This window comes from Megascapheus bottae, chromosome 6, assembly GCF_031878675.1.
Source record: "Megascapheus bottae isolate mThoBot1 chromosome 6, mThoBot2.hap1, whole genome shotgun sequence".
NCBI lineage: Eukaryota > Metazoa > Chordata > Mammalia > Rodentia > Geomyidae > Megascapheus > Megascapheus bottae.
Window position 1 is genome coordinate 60,963,825 of NC_143514.1, and position 22,420 is coordinate 60,986,244.

Below are 22,420 nucleotides of genomic sequence, written 5' to 3' on the forward strand. Positions count from 1 at the left end.
TGGGGGAATAGTTCCCCGTAGAGGCTTTGGCATCAGGCAGAGGCTTTGGTGTCAGGTTCAAATTGTAAGTTATCATTTTCAGCTGTCAGCTGGGTCAATTTACATCACCTGCCTCCTCCTTGGATTCCTCCACTGTGAGAGTCTGAATCACCTCATTGGTCTGTTGTGATGAAACAGTGGCAGAGTTCAGGCATGCAACACTGTGTACGATTAGCACTGGCTCTTCGTGGTGGTGAAGGGTCTGTATTGGGGTGGGGAGCTCCATGAGAAGCCATGCCCTGGTGGAGCTTCTGGAAGGGAGACCAGGCTTACCTGTCTGGACTTTTGCCCCCTTAGTGCCGGCTACTGTGGAGGTGCCGTGCCCTGGAGCTCAAAAAGTGCTGGCTGGGGACTCAGCCAGGCTGAGAGCAGGACTCTGTGTCCTGAACCTGGTCCTCTGCGTGCCTCAACCTCCTGCTTTTCCTCCCAGCCACCTCGGGGTCCAGGGACCAGAGCCCTGCAGTCGTCGTCACTGTGGTGACCATCTCAGCCCTCCTTGTCCTGGGCTCCGTGATGAGCGTGCTGGCCATTTGGAGGAGGTAGGTGGCTGGCCCCAGCTTGGGTGAGCCCTGCAGGCTCACGTCACTGTGCACATGGACACGGGCTCAAAGACACCAAGCACCCTGTTGCCGAGATATCAATGTGGCTGGTCCAGCCACTTCCCCTCCCCCCTGCTCACACAGCAGCCTGCACTGTGGCTAGCTCAGCTTTGCTGGGATGAAGGGATTTAGCTCCTTAACTCATTAAATGTCGGAAGGCTTCACTGAGGATAGAGTCAAGCTCAATGTGATTAGGATTCTCCTGAGGCTCTGCAAGGTGCCCAGCCCCTACTGCCAAGGGAGCTGGAAGCAAGGAAAGGCAGAAGTGTGTGTGTGTGTGTGTGTGTGTGTGTGTGTGTGTGTGTGTGTGTGTGTGTGTAAACCTGAAGGCAGGGAGGGGAGCTCATAAGCCCCAAACCTTCCACCTCATTGGAAGGAAGCTTGCAGGAGAGTGGGCAAAGAAAGGGTGGGGGAGAAGTAGAACTAAAGCCCTGTTAGATGTGGCTGAGAGAAGATTCCAGGCCTTTTACACACAGCAGAGGCCTCCCTGCCATAAGCTCCCACCCCCACCCCGTACCTCCCTACTCCCCAGGGCCCATCTCTGCTACAGGGAGAGGCGCCAGGTGGTAATATGCTGGGGCTGCAGTCAGTGGACTGAGGAACGTGAAAAGTCTGCCTGTTAGTGAACTAGAATGGGAACAGAGGTGAAATGGGCAACCAGGGAGCCATGCCTCCCCGTCTCTGCCTCCTGGAACTGCCTGGAGGCCAGAAGGTCAGCGTCATCCCTTTGACACTGGCTGTCCACATGGCCTCAATGGAGGCACTGATGGGGACTGAGGAGGCAGTGACACCAGCCCGGTGGCCATTTCTTTCCCTGGTGGGTCAAGAAGGCAGGAGGAGGAGCTTCTTCCTCACAGAACTTATAGGTGATGGAGGAATGGAGAAGCAGAGTTGGGCAGCCCCAGCTGTAGGGGCTCAGGAGGAAAGGGGAAAAGGAGGGGCAGCTCATCCACGCAGAGGGCACGCAGGGAGGGCACAGCTGCCAGGACTGCCGTGGCGGCAGGTGTGCCGGGCAGGCAGAGGGCCAGTGATGGACTCCCATGCTCCCTCAAGCTGGCCTGCAGAGCCAGGGGCCTGGCGCTGAGAGCCGGCAAGACTAGCTCTTAAGACCTTTCAGACTGTGGCTTCTCTGTCAATGTCCCCTCTCCCACATGTCTCACAGTACCCACTCAGTGCTGCATTCCTCTCCCTCCAGGTCCTTCTCTAGTCCTTCCTGACATAGCTTCTTCTCACTAGAGGGCCTGGTCCTCTCAACCTGCAGCCTTGCCTCTTAGCCTCCACGACAGTGTGGTTCTTTATTACCATGTAGCTCCTGCTTGCCTCCTCTCTGCCCATCTATCCTGGATGGACGTCGCTCCTCATGCACGGAAGTCCATCCATCTCCAGCCTGGGTGATTCCAGCAGCCATTGGATGGCCTGTCCCTCCCCCCCCTACTTCCCCCTGCCATGCCGTTACTAGGTTTTGAACCCAGGGCCTAAAAACTCAAGACTGGTTGGCTGATTAATTAGAGACAACAGTCTCACAGGCTTTCCTGCCCAGGCTGGCTTTGAAGCTAGATCCTTAGATCTCAGCTTCCTGGGTAGCTAGGATTAGCTATCATCCTTTGCCTCTTGATTCTTTGGCTTCTTTATTTCCTCTTTTCTGTCTAATCTAGCTTCCTGGCCATCCCCTTAGTCTGCCCCTCCTCATCACCTCTTACCCCCACCTCACGTTTGTGATCCAGTTTTCCTCCTTTGGGCCTCCAAGGCCCTGGCTTGTTCTTTACCCTGTGCTCAGTGTTGGCTCCTAACTTCTTATCATCAAGCCTGCAAACCTGTCTCCTCATACAGTGGTCCCTCACCTATCCTGGGAGTTACATTCCAGAGACCACCGTGATAAGTGAAACGTCCACGAAGCTGCAGCATTTCATAGTATCCCCTTGGCATATCGCGGTCCATTCATTGCTACTTGGTGGATTTTTACCTTTGGTGGGGATCTCTGAAACAGAACTCCCACAAGAGGTGAGGGATCAGGGGCCGGGAGTTTGGCCTAGTGGTAGAATGCTTGCCTAGCATGCACAAAGACCCGGGTTCGATTCCTCGGTACCCCACATACATAGCAAAAAGCCAGAAGTGGTGCTGAGGCTCAAGTGGTAGAGCTCTAGCCTTGAGAAAGTCCAAGGACAGTGCTCCAGCCCTGAGCCCAAGCCCAGGACTGGCAAAAAAAAAAAAAAAAAAGAGGTGAGGGATCACTACTCAAACTACTCAAAAGTGGTGGGAGAGGGGGGGAAGGCTGGGGTCCCCTTAGCTTCTTCAAGGTCAGTCTGCAATAGACCTGACTTCCTTCTCCCAGACCTCACCAGCATTCTGGGCTGGCGACCAAGCCCATGACATATGGGCCTCTGGGGGACATGCAAGATCCAGCTGCAACTATAAGCAGTTTGTAATGGTGCTGCACAGCTTGGCTGTCTTTATCCCAGAGCCTCCTTGGTCCCAATCCCGTGTAGGACCTGAGAAGTAGGAATATGTAGCTTCATTCCAGAGCCAGGCTCCTCATGCTCCTTCTGGTCCAGACAGGATCCTACCTCTCTTTTGAAAATTCTCCTCTCCCCTCCTCCTCTAACCTTCACATGCCCTTCCCCACACCCCCTCATCTTTCTCCTTCTTGGCCTTGTGACATTTCCAGCCCATTTCACTTCTGTTTTTCTGTTAGCTTCTGTGACTTTCTCTTCTCTTACCTAACCTCTAACTGTTGGGCTTTCCCAGACTTGTTCCTGGTCCCTTCTTTCTCTGGGCAATGTCCATGGCCCTTGATTTATATCTTCAGAGCAGATCTCTCTTTGAGCTACAGAAATACCATCAAACTCCTGTTCAAGTCTTCCCTGAGCCACCCACTGCCCTGAGCTCAAATGTCTAAACATGAATCTTTCATGCCCCACCTTGGTCACGGCACCACATGGATTCTGCTGGGTGAGTTCTCCTCCTCCCTTTCTTCCATGAGCAGTCTCCAAGCTCGGTAGTTCCTGAAGCCTTCTTCCTTGAGCTCCTCAACTTCTGTTTGTGATGTGGTCACCCCATGGTGTGAGCCCCTGTGCTGTCTCTGCAGGGACCAAGGAGCTGCCTCCAGTTAGCTGCCTGGATGATCTTTCTAAAATGCAAATTAAATCCTGGCATTGCACCATCAAGGTCCCCAGGGGCTCTCAGCTCCCAGCATAAAAGAGTCTTTATCTGGGCCAGTACCACCCTGCCTCAGGGGGACCACATGTCCAAGCTGTGAGGAGAAGGAAGGCGGGGCAGAAGGAACCAAGAAAAGAAAGGAGTAAGGAAGGGAGGGAAAAAGAGAGAGAGGAGGGAGGAAGAAAGAAACAACTATAGAGAAGGTTTAGGATGAGAGAGATGAGAAGGTCTTTCCCCAGAGTGCACACCCTGCCTTTTTGATAGGACCAAGAACTGCTGCCCTGGGCACTGGTCAGCTGGGAAGGACTGGGTTGGCCTGGTATAAGGATAACTGTACTCCACAGACCCTGCAGCTATGGCAAAGGAGGCGGGGATGCCCAGGATGAAGAGGAACTGTACTTCCACTGTGAGTTGTCTGTGCGCTGACTGTCCTTACGCGTTCCTCACTGCCGCAGCCTCCCCTTTGCCTACCCTAGTGATGGAGACCCCTTCCTGAGCCTCCTCTCTTTCTCTCTCCGCATTGTCAGTCAAAGTCCCCACACGGCGCACGTTCCTGGATCCCCAGAACTGTGGGGACCCACTGCAGGCTGTGCATCTCTTCGCCAAGGAACTGGATATGAAAAGTGTCACACTGGAGAGGAGCCTGGGAGCAGGCAAGCCAGGCATTCTGGACACGTGGTTCCACCTGGAAACCCCACTCACTAGAGAGGTCCCACCTACTCAGCAGTATCTGCTCAAGAAGCCCGGCCTACTACCCCCACATCTACTCTAGAAGCCCCGCCCCTTCCCATCTCCACTTTCATCCTCTCAGCCAGCCTCTCTCAAGTCCCTGCTCCCTGTCCAGAAGCCCTGCCTCTATACTGACCGCAGCCTTTACCCAGAAAGATCCCTTGGCACACCAGAGGGCTCACAACTGCCTTCCTACCCTCTCAATCCCAGGCCTTCATGGGAGAGTAGGTCTACGCCTTCTTCTCAGTGTCTGTTTTAGCCTTGGCTCTGTAATGGATGAGCTGTGTGACCAGGCATGTGTCCCACTTTTCTTGGAACCTCAGTTTCTTGTCTGTGAAATGGATATCACATCTCTATAATTTGGGGCTGATGTGCTCAACCCACTGTCTGGCCTTCTGCTTATCAACATGACCTTAGTTCCTAGACTTAGAGGCCTGGCTGTCTCCCCTGGCATTGTCGCCATTACAGAAACCAAAACGAGATAATGCTGCAGGATAGATGCCCTCATCTTCTGTCCTGGGTCATACTGGAGTTTCATGGCAATTGATGGGCTGGCATGTATAAAGCCTTTTCTTTGAAGTTTCACAGAGAAGGAAAGTGAGGCCAATAGAGAAAAAGAGTTGAAACCCAAGGCCTCACTGCTGGAACTCAGGTTCCTGGAAGGAACCACAAACAGCCCATGACCCAGAGTCACTGTTGCTTCAGCTCTGCCTGCCCCAGCTACCGGGTCCTGTCCAGCGAGTGGTTTGAGGCGCTGTTTCCCTGTAGGGCGCTTTGGGGACCTGTGCTGTGGCTGTCTGCAGCTGCCTGGCCGCCAGGAGCTGCCTGTGGCTGTGCACACGCTGAGGGACGGCTGCTCTGACTCGCAAAGGCTCAGCTTCCTGGCAGAGGCCCTCACACTGGGACAGTTTGACCACAGCCACATCGTGCGGCTGGAAGGTGTGGTCACTCGAGGTAGGACCCATGCTCTTTCTAAAGTGGCCACTGACTCAGAATGCCCCTCCTGGCTGGCCACTGTGTGTGATCACTTCGGCCTTGGGTGATCCTTTGTAGTTAATTTGCTGCTGCTGCTCCTCCCTTGCCCTCTGGGCTTCTGAGGACACTTCTCTTTTGTTCCTCAGCACAGGGGATACTGGGCTGGGTGGGAGAGTGGTGAGATTAGAGAACTTGACTTTGTCCTGGCTGTCTTGGCTGAGGGGTGGCCCTTTGAGGTGACTGCAGAATAGAAAACATGGTGTGTGTCCCCACCCCTGACCCAGGAAGCCCCTTGATGATTGTCACGGAGTACATGAGCCATGGGGCGCTGGACGGCTTCCTCAGGGTGAGTGGCCTGGGCCCTGGGGCAGAGGGTGGGGGCACTGTCCACTGTGTTACACTTAGTCCTTCGCTCTGCTCTTTGGTGGGCTTGGAACTGGCATCATCGCTACTGACTTGGCTGACCTAATAATGGTCAGGGGGTAGATGGAAGCCTAGAGAGGGCTAAGAGCTCTGTCCCGCCACTGTGCCCGGGAATCCCAGTGTACAGCCCTGGCTTCAGTTCTCCCCCATCCACAGCATCACGAAGGCCAGCTGGTGGCTGGGCAGCTGATGGGATTGCTGCCTGGGCTGGCCTCAGCCATGAAGTATCTGTCGGAGATGGGCTATGTTCACCGGGGCCTGGCGGCTCGCCGCGTGCTGGTTGGCAGTGGCCTTGTCTGTAAGATCTCTGGCTTCGGGAGGGGTCCCCGGGACCGAGCAGAGGCTGTCTACACCACCATGGTGAGGGTTACCTTCCCCCAGTCCAACCTACTCCCCCCCACGACCCCTCCAGCTGCTGTGGGGGGGGGCTCTCCCCATTTCTACCCCTTCCTTGCTGTTATTGCTGCCCCCTGTCCACCGCTGCAGTTCTGAAATGCTAGCAGGAACTATCTATCCTGTGGTCAGCTCAAGGCTAGTGACCAGAGGTTGCCTGGGAGGACAGATAGGGTTGGAAGTGGGGTAGGGGGGCCTGGGTGTGACATCATTCCTTTCTGACCTAACCTGCACATGCACCCACAGAGTGGCCGGAGCCCAGCACTCTGGGCCGCCCCTGAGACTCTCCAGTTTGGCCACTTCAGCTCTGCCAGTGACGTGTGGAGCTTTGGCGTTGTCATGTGGGAAGTGATGGCTTTTGGGGAGCGGCCCTACTGGGACATGTCTGGCCAAGACGTGAGTGACTGATGACTCCAGATCCTTGTTTCTCTGACCTCCGATTCCAGCTCTCTGACCTCTGCCCATCCATCCTTAACCTAGCTCCAAGTCTCTCTTCTCTGTCATCCTGGCTGGGCACAACATGAGTCTTCTTTGGGATGGTGTATGCATGCGGGTGTATTAGGGGAACTGATCTGAAGCCCCGCCCCTCTCCCCATCCCTGTGGCCCAGGTGATCAAGGCCGTGGAGGATGGCTTCCGGCTGCCGCCCCCCAGGAACTGCCCCTCTCCCCTGCACCGACTGATGCTTGACTGCTGGCAGAAAGACCCAGGTGAGCGGCCCAGGTTCTCCCAGATTCACAGCATCCTGAGCAAGATGGGACAAGACCCAGAACCTTCGAAGGGTGTCACGGCCACCTCTCCCAGGTACATTGTCCTCAATCTCCAATCGCCCCACCTAGAGCAACCTGTCCCCTGTCTACTAATGGTTTTCCCAGTGTCTCTGGTGCCACCACCCTCCTGCCCACTACCCTTGTACTATCCTTGTCCACCGCTCAGCATTGTCCCAGTCTTCTTTGCCCTCGATTTTGTTCTACATATGCTGAGTATAATGACCATGGGCTGAAAACATAGGTTTATCATCATCCCAACAAAACTTTAGTTCCGATAAATGAGTCAAGTGAAGCGAATGTTAGTTGTTCTAAATATGCATCACCTGCCACACCTGTGTCCTAGGAGTGTGGGGAATGGTTGTCCTCATTGCCTTTGACTCAATTTCCCCCTTTTGAATATCCTAACTCATTTCCTCTGAGGCCTATCCTTGGGTCACGATCCCTCTCCTTTCCCCCTTGTCCTTTCATACAACTGTTCAGGAAAGTGACCAGGTCCCAGATCCTGGCCACTTGCTGACCACAGCTCCTCTGCTCCCCAGGCCTCCCACCCCTCTGGCAGACCGTGCCTTCTCCACCTTCCCTTCCTTTGGTTCTGTGGGTGCCTGGCTGGAGGCCCTGGACCTGTGCCGCTACAAGGACAGCTTTGCTGCAGCTGGCTATGGGAGCCTGGAGGCTGTGGCTGAGATGACTGCCCAGTGAGTTTGAGGAGCCAGGGTCAAGACTGGGGCTCAGGGAACCCAGGGGCCTGGCCCTGCCTCTTCTGGTACTAGTGCAGAGACGGGGATGAGTGCAAGGAAACTCTGGGGAAGCACAACAGTGGGCCTGGGCTAGCTAGGCCTGACCAGCTTGGCCTGACCAGCTTTTGTTTCAGGGACCTGGTGAGCCTGGGCATCTCCTCAACAGAACACCAAGAAGCCCTTCTGAGCGGGATCAGTGCCCTGCGGGCTCGAGTGCTGCAACTACAGGGCCAGGGGGTGCAGGTGTGAGGCCCCCACTCTTCCCCGCAGGCTTCTGCCCTGCCCAGCATCCCTGCAGCTGTTCTCCACCTGGGAGAGAGGGAGGGTGCTGGCCTGCTTCCTCCTCTTAGGCTCCTAGCTGGTTTGGGGTCATGAGGTCTCATTTCATTTTCCCCTCTGAACACCTGGCTGACCTAGTGCCCGTGGAAGAGGTCCAGTCCCTGGAGAGAACCCCAAGATCATAGCAGAAGGAAATTCAGGGTCTCAGGGACATAGCTGAGCAATGATAGAGAAGACAAATTTCAACTGCCCTGGCTCATGCTCATCTGTCTTCCATACCCACTGGCCTCCTGGATGGATATTCCCTTTCCTCACAGATCCATTGGCAGTCAGACAGCAGAGGTCCCTGTGGGACATCCATGTGACCTGGCTGTGATTATAGCTGCCTAGCAGCCCAGGTGTGGGAGGCGGGGCCAGAGGCACAGGGTCCTTAGGGGCAGGCCCTTTGCGTCTTGGCTGGGGCCTGTCTGGACTAATACTTACGCCCTGGCAGGCAAATGTTCTGAGCTCAAGGGCTAGACTTCAAGTCTGAGACTCAGGAGCTCCCTGTCTTGGGCTGACAGTTCAGGATGAAGTCCAGGGTCCTGAGTGGGCTACACAAAGCTCTGGTGCTTCCCTAGGGACCTGTGATTGGTGAACTCACACAGAAGAGTATGAGGGACTGGTCTATGGGGACCCAAGAGCCTTGCTTTCCAGCCTGGGCTGGTAAAGAGGACATTCAGATTTCTCTCTTAATAGACTGCCCAAGAAGAAAACAGAGCCCATGGAGCTCACAGCCAAAGCTGGGCTCAGACCCCAGTCCAGGGAAGAGGCTGGCTCTGGACAGTCTATGTGGTGCCTGCAGTCTTTCTTGGGCAGCCCAGTGGATAATCTAGAGGTGGCTCCTCTGGCCAGCTCTGTCCCTGCGTACCACACAGCCTCAGAGCCCCTCCTTCTGTGGGATCTGCGGAGTTCTGGCAGGAGAGGGCATGTTGGACTGATTCTATCTGGAAGGGCCCTGGCAGTGGTGCTCGAGGCCAGAGCTTTTGTAGAAGGGCAGGGTTCACAGGAGCCAGGTTTGTTCATCTCACTCATGACAATGTCTGCTGTGTGGGATGAAAAACCCACATGAGAGTGCTCACACTCAGTGGGGAGATGAGATCAAGTACCAGGAACTAATATATGCCCTCCTGCCAGCTGCCAGAGCCCAGGCCACCCAGGCCTACTCAGGGCAGCTGGACACTCACCACGTGAGGAATCCAGGGAATATCCTAAAAGGTTGACACAGGGTCTTGAGATGAGGGTTCTTTGGTGTGGGTGGTTTTCAGCAGGCCATGGTAGGCAGCGTAGGACAAGAGGAGTCCCAGCAGGTGCTAGGGAGGAAAGAACCCAGGGGTTGGATGGTGCAGCACATCTTTGGGGTGCACCCCATAGTGGGGGTGACTCCCAGCGGTGCCTTTGGCCACACCCTGACAGCAGCGGCTCCACCCTCCCAGAGTCTCCTCTACTTCTGGCTCCCTACTCCACTGAGCACCTGCCCCAGTCCAGTAACTTTGGGGGTACTGGGACATCACTCTCACCTTTGACAGGTGCCCTCCAGGTTTGTCCTCCACTACCCTCTGCAGGGATGACTGGGCCGGCATCCAGGGTTCATGGGGACCAGTGCCCTGTCCTGGGTGCTGGAACCACATCCCCATCTCCAGCCACATCATCATTCTCTTAAAGGTCACAGCCCTCCCCTCCCCCAGCTGTTCTGCAGGGCTGTGTGGGCAGAACTTCCGTGTTCAGGGTAGGACTCTCTTCCACCGGGCCCAGCCCCGGCAGCAGCGGAGACAGGGTAATGGGTCTCCGAGAGCCCTTCACAAATCTATTTTTATATGAACTTGTTCCCTGGACTAGAGGTAGCCGGCAACCCCCAGCATGGCCCATCTGAGCCCGCCCAGGGAGGGAGGGAGCTGGGGGGAGGTGGGTCCTTTGAGTGATTTGGGAGTTTTCTATTTCTTGGTTCTATATGCAGGACAAATAAAAACTTGTCTATGATCTTGGATTAGTTGTTCTAAGAGTTGAGTAGTTTGGAGGCAAGATACCAAAGTGCATCTCAGAACCCTGCGGAGGTAGCTTGACCCCACGCTGGCCATGAAAAAATGCTGCAGTCTGGGGAGTGATGGCACAGTGTGGTCTGGGGGCATGGGTAGCATTCATGCTGGGCACCCTAGCGAGGAAGTGCCTTCCTGAGAGTGGGGAGAAACATGCACTGGCAGGGTTGAGAGCTGAGAAGCTGCTCAGACCTCCCCTCTCAGCTGTGGCTACCATCTCTTCCCAGTATCTTCTTTGCATCATCCAGTCCTGTGACAGTCCAACCGGGAACTCATCACCTTCCATGCCAGTCCCTTTTATAGCACAGAGGCCTGCCCTACCTGGGTCACAGTCATCAATTAGGCACTTGCTATATCCTGCTTTCCTATAAGGAGGTTGACTTAGGCAGTGGTATGAATGGAAGGCTCTGGATAAAGTATGTTGGGTCCTAAGTGTTGCCTTGATGTCAGGCTCCTCTCAATGCTGCCCTGAGGAGGGAGAAAGCAGAAGCTCCTTGTAGTGAGAAACCTTTCTGACAAATGCTGTCCTTGGGCTAAAAGGCTGCCAAAGAGCTTCTCCTTGAGAAGCTATAATGACCTCAGGCTGTCTTCTTTGAAGATTCAGAGTTTCACGTGGGTCATTTTGGAGTAGCGAGTTCTAGGAAGCAAAGACCTGAGCCTAGAGCCTTAGAGAAGTGTGGCTGCTGAGAAATCTTCTACACTGGGCTGTCTTGAGACTTCACTCTATAAGTTTAGGATAGATGTTGGACATGGTGTCCTCTCCCATGTAAATTTCTAGTTCCTAAATAAAGTCAGGTACCAGTGGCATATCTATAATCCTAGCTACTCAAGAGGCTGAAATCTGAGGATCATGATTCAAAGTCTGCCTGGGCAGGAAAGTCTATGAGATTTTTTTTTTTTTTTTGCCAGTCTCTGTGAGACTCTTACCTCCAATTTACCACTCAAAAACTGGGAGTGGTGCTGTGGTTCAAGTGGTAGAATGCTAACTTTGAGCACAGAGGCTCAGGGACAGCATCCAGAACCCAAATTCAAGCCCCATGACTGACAAAAACAAAAGCAAAACAGAAAACATGGGGGAATCTGCTTAGAGCTGAAGTCATGGATTTGGTGTGGTAGGTTACACACTTCCCATAATGACCCCCACTCCAATAGATCCAGCATCAAAACTGCCCCATGGCACACAGTACAACCAGAGATGCAGAGACAGTCTGAATAGTGACTTAAAAACAAAACAAAATTTATTGAAAACAGGTATCACTCAGAAAGACAGTGTGTATAAAAGCCTCATAAAGACAGAACTTAAAAACAACTAAGCCTGTACAGGACTGAATTAAAAATACAGAACAGAGGTCACTAGAGAAGTCACACTCACGCGCACCCTCCTAGTGCTCCCCACAGGAGAGGCGCTCTGCCGTCCACAGGCTGGGCGGGAGAGATCGCCACACCAGACAGCTCCGACATGCTTTCTCGGTGCCCAGTCCCCGTGAGACCCTAGACTACAATTTCCTTGTCCACATTCCCAAGGACACAGGGGCAAGGGGGGAAGCTGCCTCAGGGCAACTTTTGCTTAATGACCCGGAGGGATAAACATGAAGAATGTCCATAGCAGCTGGACAGAACCACCGGGCAAAGCAGGTGAAAGAGTCCACAGCTCACTGAGGAAGGGGAGCCCTGCAAGTCTGCTGCTGGGGTTGCTTTGTGCCTCTGGCTCTGGCATCTTCTCATCTGTGGGTCTCCAGGTTGCTGCAGATTTGGTAGAGACGGCTCTGAAAAGGAGACGTTTGGTCATTCAAGGAAAATGGTGCCAGGGGCATGCTTTTCCAGTCAGCTGCTCAGTCAACCCAAGCGTGAGTCCTATGAACTTTAGCCCTCTACTCACTGCATTCCATATTCATTAACCCTTCTGAAAATCCATTTTTCACCTGAAAAACCGAAGTATCAAGAGTATTCAGAACAAAGCCAGGTGCTGGTGGTTCATGCCTATAATCCTAGCTACTCAGGAGGCTGAGATAGGATTGTGGTTCAAAGACAGCCTGGGCATGAAAGTCTGTGAGACTCTTATCTCCAAATAACGACCAGAAAACTGGAAGTGGTGCTGTGGCTCAAGTGGTAAATCATTAGCCTTGAGCTGAAGAGCTCAGGGACAGCACCCAGGCCCAGAGTTCATGCCCCACAACCAACCTAACAGTACTGCTAGAGAACACTTGTTACTAGGAGAGAAGGTGGGGAGAGGGAGTGAGAAAGGGGAGGAGGGAGGAGAGAGAGGAAAAGAGAAGCAGGGATTAGCAAGGGAAAGAGAGGGAGGGGAGAGAAAGAGAAGGTGGGAAGAGGGAGGGGAGAGAGGGGAAGAGAGGGGGAGAGACTAGCAGGGGAAAGAGAGGGAGGGGAGAGAAACAGGAGGAGGGGAAGGGAGGAAGGAAGGGAGAGAGATATCTGAGTGTTTTAGAATCTAGTTCTACCCCTGTCTCTTCTGAGGTGTACCCTTCACAGACTGTGGGGTTATAGGGCAGGTGATGCACCATGCCTATACCAAGTACTCCCATCCATACCCAAGACTGACTGACCAGGGAGGGAGCTAGACCATAAAGTTACTAGCTGGAATGAGACTCCCCAAATGACATAGAAATCAATGAAGAGAGAGTTGAACTAAGGGCCTAGAAGGTTATGTGTTAGGAAAGAAGATGAGATATGCAGAGGACTGAGTGCTGAGCTGCAAAGCCAGGGGAGTGCTGGAGTGAAGTCCCTAACTTCAACTGCTGGCTTCACCACTTGGAAAGCCTGCTCTTCCTACTCCTTCCTGGACTGCAGTACTTGGATCAACAGCAGTGTCAAGTAGTTGCCCATACCTAAAATACAGAACTAAAGAAAGCTAAACCAAGCTTGGTGCCAGAGGCTCATGCATGTAATTCTAGCTACACAGGAGATTAAAATCTCGAAGACTACAGTTTGAGGCCAACACAGGCAGAAAAGTCCACTAAATTCCATCTCCAAAATAACAAAAACAGCAAGCAGGACTGGAGGTATAGCTTAAGTGGTAGAATACCAGCCTAGCAAATGACAAGATTCTGAGTTCAAATCCCATTACCACAAAAAAGGAAAAAAAAAAAGATGCTAAACCAAGAGAGATAGATTCTGAAGACTGGTGTATGTTTCGATAATTATGAGACTTACTGAGAGCTTCTTAATGTTTCCTAAGGCCTCTGGCCCCAGCTCTGTAATATCAATCTTCTGCAAATCACTTGCCAGTAACCGCATGCTCTGTAGAAGAGAGAATGGGTTGGTTGACAGGTACAACCTTCAGGGTGGAGAAGTGGCAAGGGGTAGGAGGGGCATTAGTACTGCCAGTGGATCACTAGTATAGCACTATGCAGACTGTGGCCCTGATCCCTTCATGTGAACCAGGCTCAGCAACTTAATCGCTCTTTACAGCTCACAGAAAGCAAGCTCAACCTGTTCAGAATCCCTCAGCTTTGCAGAGCAGAAGGAACAGCTCCTCTGCCCTTTCTGGACCACGTGTACACGTCTTTGTGCTCTCTCCTGGCTCTTTGCTGTTGCTGTTTTTGCGTTGGGTCACAGAGGTTACCACTAGGGCCTGCTGTCCTCAGTAGACAAATGGTAGCTGGTGAACAGAGGGAACAGAGAGTTGGGCAAATGTCCTCCCAGCCTAGGACAGAAAAGGGGGCTGTGTCCTGTGGATATGTGGAAATCAGGCCCCAGCCCACTTGAAAGGACTGTGAGGGAGGGGGTGGGATGAGTGCCCAGGGAAGACAAACGCTTCACTGAGCAGTGCTCTGTGGCCTGGCTCCCTGGAAAATGACTTACCGCACCGCCAGCCACTGGCACGGTGAGGGAGATCTCTTTGCTGTCAGCAAGAGGGCTGCCATTGGCTGAAATGTGGTAAATCTGCTCTCTGGCCGCAGGAGTGCGGAGGCCGGGGGTCTTGAAGACCCTGTGAAGTAGAAAATCTGTGAGGATGCTTGGCAGACTCTGACACCACCCGTGATGAGCCCCTCCAGCCCCCTCTGGTCTCAAGCTGTAGTTCTCAAATCCCACATTTCTAAATGGCAAATTTTAAATTTAGGGAAAACATTTTTAAAGCAGGAATGACTAAACACAGCTGGAGAAAGGAGATTTAATTATCAAACATACATCTCGAAAATACCCATGCCAATTTTAGTACCACAACTCCGTATGGGTGCCAGTCATCCTCCCATCTAGCGCCAGAAATAAACTGGTTAATAATGTGCTTCCAGCAGTGGCTAAATGCTTCAACCAACAGAAGTTTCCTGGGTCAAAGGAGGATGATTCAGATTATGCCATGAGGCTAATTCCCAACTAACCTCCTCCCAGTTCAAATGCTGTACTTGAATCCCCAGAAATGTATTTTGCCACATGTTTACCCAAAAAATTGTAAGTAGGAAATAAAAAGTGGAAAGTAACTCTTCCTCATTTTCCCTACCCTCCCTTGCTCCACTCCCCGCAAGGTAACCATTCTTAATCCCTGATCTGTGTCCCCAAACTTTCCACATGAATAAAGGAAACGGGATAAAAGAGAACACTCGTCTCGTCAACCCGCTGGAGATGAAGTTCTTACAGGCTATCCAGTGTTCCTACTTAGCCAGCCAGCCTTACAAAGGTATGAACGCATGCAGTCATCATCTTGTTTACCCTGCTCTCTAAAAAGGTGCCGTCGTGTTTCCTTCTCCCAAGGGTATAGGAAAGTGCCCACACAGCTTCAAAAAGCCTTCAGAGCAGGCCAACCGAGTCATGCAGAGGTCTCCAAGGTGGCAGATCGCTCATCAGATACACTATCATTTGCTAAAGCACAAGTGGTAGAGCAGCTCAAGTGGTCAAGCGTCAGCCACGAATGGAGAAAGCTCAACCAGAGTGCCAGTGTGGAGTATAAGCTCCAGTACCAGCTAGAGTGTGCCTAATGTGCACGTGTGCCCATATGTGTCATGTTGCTGTTGAAAATGGGTGAACATGCACTCACAGAAGAGGCAAGCACTGGGAAGCCCAGACAGCTGCCACATTCCAAGGCTTCCCTAACCAAGGACTTGAGAGCATTTTCTACATAGTCCTGAGTGCTGGTTATAGAACTCACCTGGAATCAAACCTGGGTGTCAGGCCTGGGGTTGGTTTCACCATAGACACCTCTAATCTGCTCGCAGCTGGGGTTACAGTGTTGCAATAGCCTGACCTGTAGGTAAGAAACAAACACAAAGTATGTCAACTCCCAGCAGCACTTACATGACAACACTCATGTGTCCCATGCTACTTGCTCTGGATGACCTGTGCCCAGCCATGTGACCTTCCCTGCCATCCCAGAATGTGAACAGTATACCATTCTCACACATGTAAAAACTCATGCTTGTGGCATTTAAAGAACTTGTCCAATTGGGTGTGGTGGCTCATGCCTGTAATCTTAGCTACTCAGGAGGCTGAGATCTGAGGATCAAGGTACTGAAAAGCCAGCCCAGGCACAAAAGAACCTGAGACTCTTATCTCCAATTAACTTCTAGAAAAATGGGAAGTGGGGTTTGGCTCAAGGGGTAGGGTGGTAGCCTTGAGCTGAAGAGCTCAGGGACAGCATCCAGGCAGAATTCAAGCCCTATAAACCACAAAAACTTGTCCAAGATAATACAGCCCAAAACAGAGGAGCTAGACTTGAACCAGGTAGCCTGTCTCCAGCACCACCTCTGTACTTTTTTTTTTTTTTGCCAGACTTAGGCTTGAGCTCAGGGCCTGAGCACTGTCCTTGGACTTTCTCAAGGCTAGAGCTTGAGCCTTAGCACTTGAGCCTTAGCACCACTTCCAGCTTTTTTTTAACGTGGTACTGAGGAATTGAACCCGGGTCTGCGTGCATGCTAGGCAAGCACTTTGCTACTATACTAAACTCCTGGCCCATCTGCACTGTCTTGACAGTACAAAAGCTCCCTCCCTGGCTGGCATGGCAGTCCTCTTACAGGGAAGCTGGTTAACATCTGCCCAGGGTAGGGAGGACTTCCCTCCTCCACAGACTTGCACCTCTAAGCCTACTCTACAAGCTGTCCCCCTTCTCCTAATGACTTACAGTGGAGTCTTAAGAGGCTGAGCAAGAACATTTCAAGAAGCTAATGATGGGCAGGTAACAGCCACTTTGTAACTGATGCTGGAGTAGCTCTGTACTGTCAGGCAACTAAATGTAATGTACAGCTAACTACACCTACTCATTCTGAGCCTCCCTCCTCCTATTTGCATTTTGAAAATACAATGGAGGATAGAGAATGTCAGCCGAACAGGGGAAGGTTTTAACTTAGACCATTTCTAGAAGCTCCTCCAGCTCGGATACTCCATGATTTCATAGAAACGCCACCCAAACATCAGTTATCAAAGCCCCTTTGACTTGATTTCTGCCATGCTGAACAGAGTTCTCCAATCAAACCAAACAACACATCTGACTTTGGAAAAACCATTACCTTTTGCTTCTGCCTTTTCCTTGTATGGACTGACTTCTCTTGGATGGAGGACATTTCTTGACCTAAAGTCACAATCAAACTCAGTCACAATCAAGCCCAGCAAAGGGGAAAGGAAGATTAGAAAGAACTGGGGAGGGGAGGCCAGCCTTAAAAAGGGAAATTAATATTGAGCAGAAGGTCCATCTCAGCTGGGCGTAGTAGAACACACCTGGAATCCCAGCGCTTGACACACTGAGGTAGGAGGACAGACTACATAACAAGACCCTGTTTCAAAACCAAAATCAAACAAGAAAAAAGGTCCATCAATCAGCTAGGAACTTATACTAGGCGGTTCTTCTAAACAGAGGACCTAGGCCAAGATTAAAGGGAAATCTCTCTAGAACTGGTAGCAGTCTGGCTTCTATCCACGACTTTATAAAACTTATCTCAAAATTGGTCTTTTTTTTTTTAGTGGGTCATGAGGTTTGAACTCAGCCTGGGTGCTATCTCTGAGCTCTTCAGCTCAAGGCTACCACCCTTGTCCTGGAGCCACAGCGCCACTTCCTATTTTCTAGTGGTTAATTGGAGTCTCATGGAGTTTCGTGCCTGGGCTGGCTTTGAACCACGATCCTCAGATCTCAGCCTCCTGAGTAGCTAGGATGCCACCATGCCCAGCTCTTGTGGACTTTTCTTCCCATGTTGGCTCCAAACTGGGGTCCTCAGTCTCAGCTTTGAGTAACTAGAGTTATATTATAGGCATGAGTCATTGGTGCCTGGCCTCTCACCCTTTAGTTAGTGGAAGGTCTCACACTGTGAAAGGACTGGCTGTGTCCTATAGGGAGAGAAGGCCCTGCTAGCTTCCTCTTCATTGTTCCACCCATTTTGTACCACGTCAGAGGAACACTATGGTTTTGTACTCACAGTGTAAACTGTGAGCTCTGGAAGGCAGGACTATGCTCCATTATGTTTTCTATTTGCTTATCTCCTGCAAGCCCTTACCCCTTAATGTGAACTCCTACTTACCCTGGTAGTTTGAAGATTTTTATGTTTATTTTCGTCTTCTTCCTCCTCTATTATTTCATCCACTTGTACTACTTTCTGTCCTATAAGAAACAGTTTTAGCGGCATGTTATTTCTGATGAGAATAAACTTTCAGGCATTCACATTTCTCATAAGAACTTGAACTCATAGAATCTTAGGATATAACTAAATACACTCAAGGCTATGTAGATGTGCATCAAATGATAAGAGTATCAGCCATGAGTAAGGAAGCCAAGAAACAGCTGAGGCCCCAGGCTCAGGACCTAGTACCAGGGAAAAAATTTAAAAGCCAGGCACTGTTGGCTCAGCCCTATGATCCTAGCTGAGTTTACTCTGTGGCTGAAGTCCACTGATCAATGGGGTACAAAAATAATGTGTTCAGTTCCAGACAGTAAAACTAGCTGATTCTAAGTATATGGCTGAGGAACTCTAGTTCCACTCTATCATCACATCAGGAAGCAGGACTGGAGCGTGGCACTAAGAAAGCAAACCCAGCAAACCCCCACTGTGTTTTCTTCACTCTATGAGGTAACTCTGATGAAGAGCAGTGTTTCTTGACCTGATCAAAGAAGGTGCCCTGAAGGGTAGCCCTCACTTCCAGGCCACAGGTTTGATTCCTCAGTGCTACCTACACAGAAAAAGCTGGAAGTGGTGTTGTGGCTCAGGTGGTAGAGTGCTAGCCTTGAGAAAGCCCAAGAACAGTGCTCAGACCCTGAGTTCAAGCCCCAGAACTGGCAAAAAAAAAAAAAAATCATATATGATGCTTGTCCCTTGGGAGGCAGAGATAGGAGGATTATAAGTTGGAGACCAGCTTAAGCTACATGGCCAGACCATGGGGGGGGGGGGAGCAGGGGACACAGAAAACAAAAAGTAACCAGTACTTACTTCTAGAAGATCTCAGAGGTGCCTGAATAGCTTCTGCTGTTAATTTGTTTATTTCTGTGATATCCACATCAGCCTGTGACCAAACATAGCCATCATCATATGTAACCGAATTTAACAAAACGAAAACCAAATTGAAAATTACAACATATAGGTGACAAAAGTTAAATGTTACTAACACAAAATAGTGACCATTCATTCCATAAACCTAGCACACAGTCCAAGACCTAGAACATTAGAAATAACTTGCATCTAGCTTGTGCTCCTTCTCTGCTTTCTGTCTCTCCCTAAAGGTGACTGGTCATTCCTCTCCAGTACCATTATCATTCCAGCTCCTCCGAAGAAAGTTTATGCGTGTATAAATGTGCTCGTGTGTGTGTACGTGCTTTTCAAAAGTGTGAATGTTTTTTTAGTCCTGGGGTTTGAATGAAGGTCTTCACGCTGGAGGCACCATGTGTCTAGCTCTTTCTGCTTTTGGTATTTCCAAGATACAATCCTATTTCCACCAGACCTAGGCTGGACCATTATGTTCCTACCCCACTTCCTACCATGGCCAGGATGAAAGGTGTATGCCACTATGCCCAGCTTTTCCTAATTGGTGTTTCATGTACTTTTTTAAAAAAATTTTTTATTGTCAGAGCTATCTTAGAATTGTGATCCCTGGTCTCAGCCTCCTCAGGCAAGGGTGGAGGGTTTTGTTATAAGCAGTAACCGACATGCACTCATTTGGACTTCATGTTCTTAGTGTTTGACATAACTAAAAATGCCCCCTGATGAAACTTTTTCCTTTTTCTTTTTTTCTAATCCCGGGGATTAAACTCAGGCCTTGGTGCTGTACCTGAGCCTTTGTGTGCTTAAGGCTGCCCTCTACCAAATGGGCCACAACTCCACTTCCTTTTTTTCTGTGTGTGGGTCATGGGGCTTCAACTAGGCCTGAGCCCTTCAGCTCAAGACTACCCCCCTACCCTTGAGCCAAGCCCCATCTCCCATTTTCTAGAGGTTAACCGGAGATATAAACAGTCTCAGGTCCTTTTGTCACCGGGCTGGCTCTGAACCTTGATCCTCAGATCTCAGCCTCCTGAGTAGCTAGGATTACAGGTGTGAGCCACCACCTGGCTTCCACTTCCATATTTTGAGTGGCTAATTGGAGATAAAAGTCTCTCAGGGACCTTTCCTCCCAGGTTGGCATGGAACGTGATCTTGGTGATCCTTGGATCTCAGCCTCCTGAGTAGCTAGGATTATGGGTATGAGCCACTGGAGCTGAGCATGATGAAACTACTTCCACAGTGAACAACCCAACTGACGGATTTTATGAATGGATTAAAATAAAAGCAATGCACCTCAAAAATTAAAAAAAAAAAAAAAAAAAAAAAAAAAAAAGGTAACTTACTGTTGCTGCCTCTTCCAGGGCCTGCTTGTTTCCTCCAAGGGCTAACAACAAAAAAAATATTACTATCAGACTTGAATAATAAATCACTCTTCCTTTATTTTTTTGTGCCAGTACTGGGGCTTTAATTCAGAGCCTTGCACTTTTGCTTGGCTGTTTGAATCAAAGCTGGCATTCTACCACTTGAGCCATACCTCTACTTCTGGCTTTTTATTTTTATTTTTTTGCTGGTTAACTGGACCTAAGAGTCCTTGCTCAAGCTGGCTTTGAAACACAGTCCTTAGATCTCAGCCTCCCAAGAAACTAGGATTAAAGGTTACGTTCTAAAGCTGGATAGGATTAAACTCTAGGTCTAAGAACTTCACAATTTAATCTCTTTCCAAGCTTGATTCCCCTCTCCCCCCTTTAAAGGAAAGGTGCTTTGTGAGATTTAGTATAGGATAAAACCTAGACACCTTCACTATTCTGTATGACAAAGTTAAGATCTCAAGCTTTACAAACAGAATGCCTAGGGTTCATGAAGCCTCTGCTACTAAGTAGCTTATGACACCAAAAGTACAGTATGCCTTAATGTTGTCATTCTAAAACAGATAAGATAAAATTAATGTTAATGTAAAACATTTGGTGCCATGCCCATCCAGCCTAAGAAAACTTATATGTAGTTGAATATGTAATTCCAGAAGCTAGCACTGTCACTGACACATGTCCAACTTTGAAAAAATGAGTACCTGGGTTCATTCTCTAGTACCAATAAAAAGGAACTGTTAAACTGGTGGCTCACACCCATAATCCTCAGTACTTAGGAGCTGAGATCAAAGCTGGTTGGGCCTAAAAGCCTGTGAGACTCTTACCTCCAATTAACTACCAAGAAACCAAACCAAACCAAACCAAACAACACCAAAAACAAAAACAGCAGAAATGGAGCTGTAGCTCAAATGATCGAGTACTAGCCTTGAGTAAAAAAGCTCAGGAATGGGCCGAGAGTTTGGCCTTGTGGTGGAGTGCTTGCCTAGTATGCACAAAGACCCAGGTTCAATTCCTCAGTACCACATACATAGAAAAGGCTGGAAATTGTGCTGTGGCTCACGTGGTAGAGCACTACCCTTGAGAAAACCTAAGGACAGTGCTCAGGCCCTGAGTTCAAGCCCCAGGGCTGGTGTGTGCATGCACAGTACACCGGAACAATTAAATTCTTTGTGAGCAGAACTTGCATTTCTATCTAGGGAAAAAGCTACACCCTGGGTCATTACTAATTAGGAAAATTAGAATGTAACTTAGGATAACTCAATAGATAGTATCTGTAAGTTATTCATGAACAAACCATTTATTCATTCATTTGTAAATGGTTGAGTATAACACAAATACACACACACACACACACACACACACACACACACACACCAAATAGCTCCTAATGTGGACATTTATATTTCAGAGTGTCCATAAATAAAATTTTATTGGCATACAGTCCTTCACTATACTTGTTTTGGAACTATAAAAGCAAAGATAAGAAACCTAAACTCTTTGTTACTCTGCTTTTAGAGAAAATGGTCCAGTACTGGATGGCAGTTAAGTGCCATTGGTGGGAGGGGCGGGGGATGTAATGGGAGAGGGGTGGAGCAGCAGTTGCTCCACGCGTGAGCTTAGTCTTAAGAGGAGCCATTAGGCTTCTTGGTGCTTACGGATCAGTTCCCACCCTGACCCTATAGAAAGAGGAGACAAAGTAAACCGACTCCACATGCGACTGAGCCAGGGCCCTGGGCCTGGTAATGAGTATTGCGAATGGGGAGAGGGGCGGCGGGGGAGAAGGGGACATCAGAGCGGGTCCTTTCTGAAGGCCATCACGGGCACTAGAGTGGGACTACCAGCCGAGGCAGGCGGGGTGTGGGCGCGCTGGCAGGATGGGGGGAGCGGGACCCCCTCGAGCAGCTCTTACCGAAGTACTCCAGCCAGTTCATGTCGCGCAGCGCCCTGGGGAGCCGCAGGATCTCGATGTTGTAGAGGTTGTCCACCTCCTTGAGGAGGTTCTTCCGGTCGGCCTCGATTTGCTTCATCCGCACTTGCACTGCGAGAGCGACCCAGGCCACAGCGGGTCAGGTGAGTGCGGCCTTGCCCGCGGCCCCCGCCCGCTGCGCCCCCGCCCACACGGCCTCGGGGAGCCGCGACGCCCGCTTCTCACCTTCACGATCGAAGTCCTTGAGGAAGGAGGCGAGTTTTTGGCTCCGTAGCGAGTTGGTCTTGGCCGCCCGGCTGTAAGCCTTCCGGGGAGCCATGGCAGGCGGGCGGGAGAGCGGACGCCGAGGCCCAAGGATCAAAGGCGGAGGCGGGAAGAAGGAAAACTAGGGAGCGGAGAGGACACACGGCAGTCGTCCGTTGGAATCTCGGCTAAAAGAAGTCAGGGTGAGTTCCGGACCCGAAGTTAGCGAAGAACTGACTCTCCCCGACGCCGCGGAGCCGCAGCGGCTCTGCTGGTAACCGCCGCCCGATTCAAACTGCAC

At 50.7% G+C, this 22,420-nt stretch overlaps 2 protein-coding genes and 1 non-coding gene across 3 annotated transcripts in view; 2 read left to right on the top strand and 1 right to left on the bottom strand.

The window, feature by feature from the left end:
* Epha10 (EPH receptor A10) overlaps positions 1-8,922 on the top strand; it is a 41,132-nt gene extending 32,210 nt beyond the window's left edge. Inside the window, exons 8-17 of the mRNA XM_090335193.1 lie at positions 470-578; positions 4,139-4,200; positions 4,322-4,447; positions 5,292-5,477; positions 5,783-5,844; positions 6,078-6,281; positions 6,561-6,710; positions 6,924-7,117; positions 7,623-7,778; positions 7,955-8,922. Coding sequence (XP_090191319.1) covers positions 470-578; positions 4,139-4,200; positions 4,322-4,447; positions 5,292-5,477; positions 5,783-5,844; positions 6,078-6,281; positions 6,561-6,710; positions 6,924-7,117; positions 7,623-7,778; positions 7,955-8,069 — 1,364 coding nt within the window. The 3' untranslated portion in view covers positions 8,070-8,922. The remainder of the gene's footprint in view (positions 1-469; positions 579-4,138; positions 4,201-4,321; positions 4,448-5,291; positions 5,478-5,782; positions 5,845-6,077; positions 6,282-6,560; positions 6,711-6,923; positions 7,118-7,622; positions 7,779-7,954) is intronic.
* Positions 8,923-11,387: 2,465 nt separating this feature from the next.
* Positions 11,388-22,403, bottom strand: Cdca8 (cell division cycle associated 8). The gene is made up of 10 exons (XM_090333802.1): positions 22,102-22,403; positions 21,859-21,987; positions 19,926-19,966; positions 18,538-18,610; positions 17,635-17,714; positions 16,633-16,694; positions 15,279-15,374; positions 13,997-14,123; positions 13,346-13,432; positions 11,388-11,940 (listed from the first exon to the last, which is right to left on the bottom strand). Exons 1-10 carry the CDS (start codon positions 22,193-22,195, stop codon positions 11,896-11,898), a joined length of 834 nt encoding a protein of 277 aa, XP_090189928.1. The 5' UTR covers positions 22,196-22,403; the 3' UTR covers positions 11,388-11,895.
* Positions 21,588-21,718, top strand: LOC150062082 (small nucleolar RNA SNORA51). Its single transcript, XR_016536066.1, has one exon. It is a non-coding gene; the product is annotated as a small nucleolar RNA SNORA51 (small nucleolar RNA).
* Positions 22,404-22,420: the final 17 nt, after the last annotated feature.

Coding starts and splice junctions, on each gene's coding strand:
- Cdca8 (XM_090333802.1), bottom strand. CDS start 22,195: ATGGCTCCCCGGAAGGCTTACAGCCGGGCGGCCAAGACCAACTCGCTA. Junction 18,611..19,925: donor CCCTGGAAGAGGCAGCAACA/GTAAGTTACCTT, acceptor GTTTGGTCACAG/GCTGATGTGGATATCACAGA. Junction 16,695..17,634: donor AAAATCTTCAAACTACCAGG/GTAAGTAGGAGT, acceptor TTGTGACTTTAG/GTCAAGAAATGTCCTCCATC.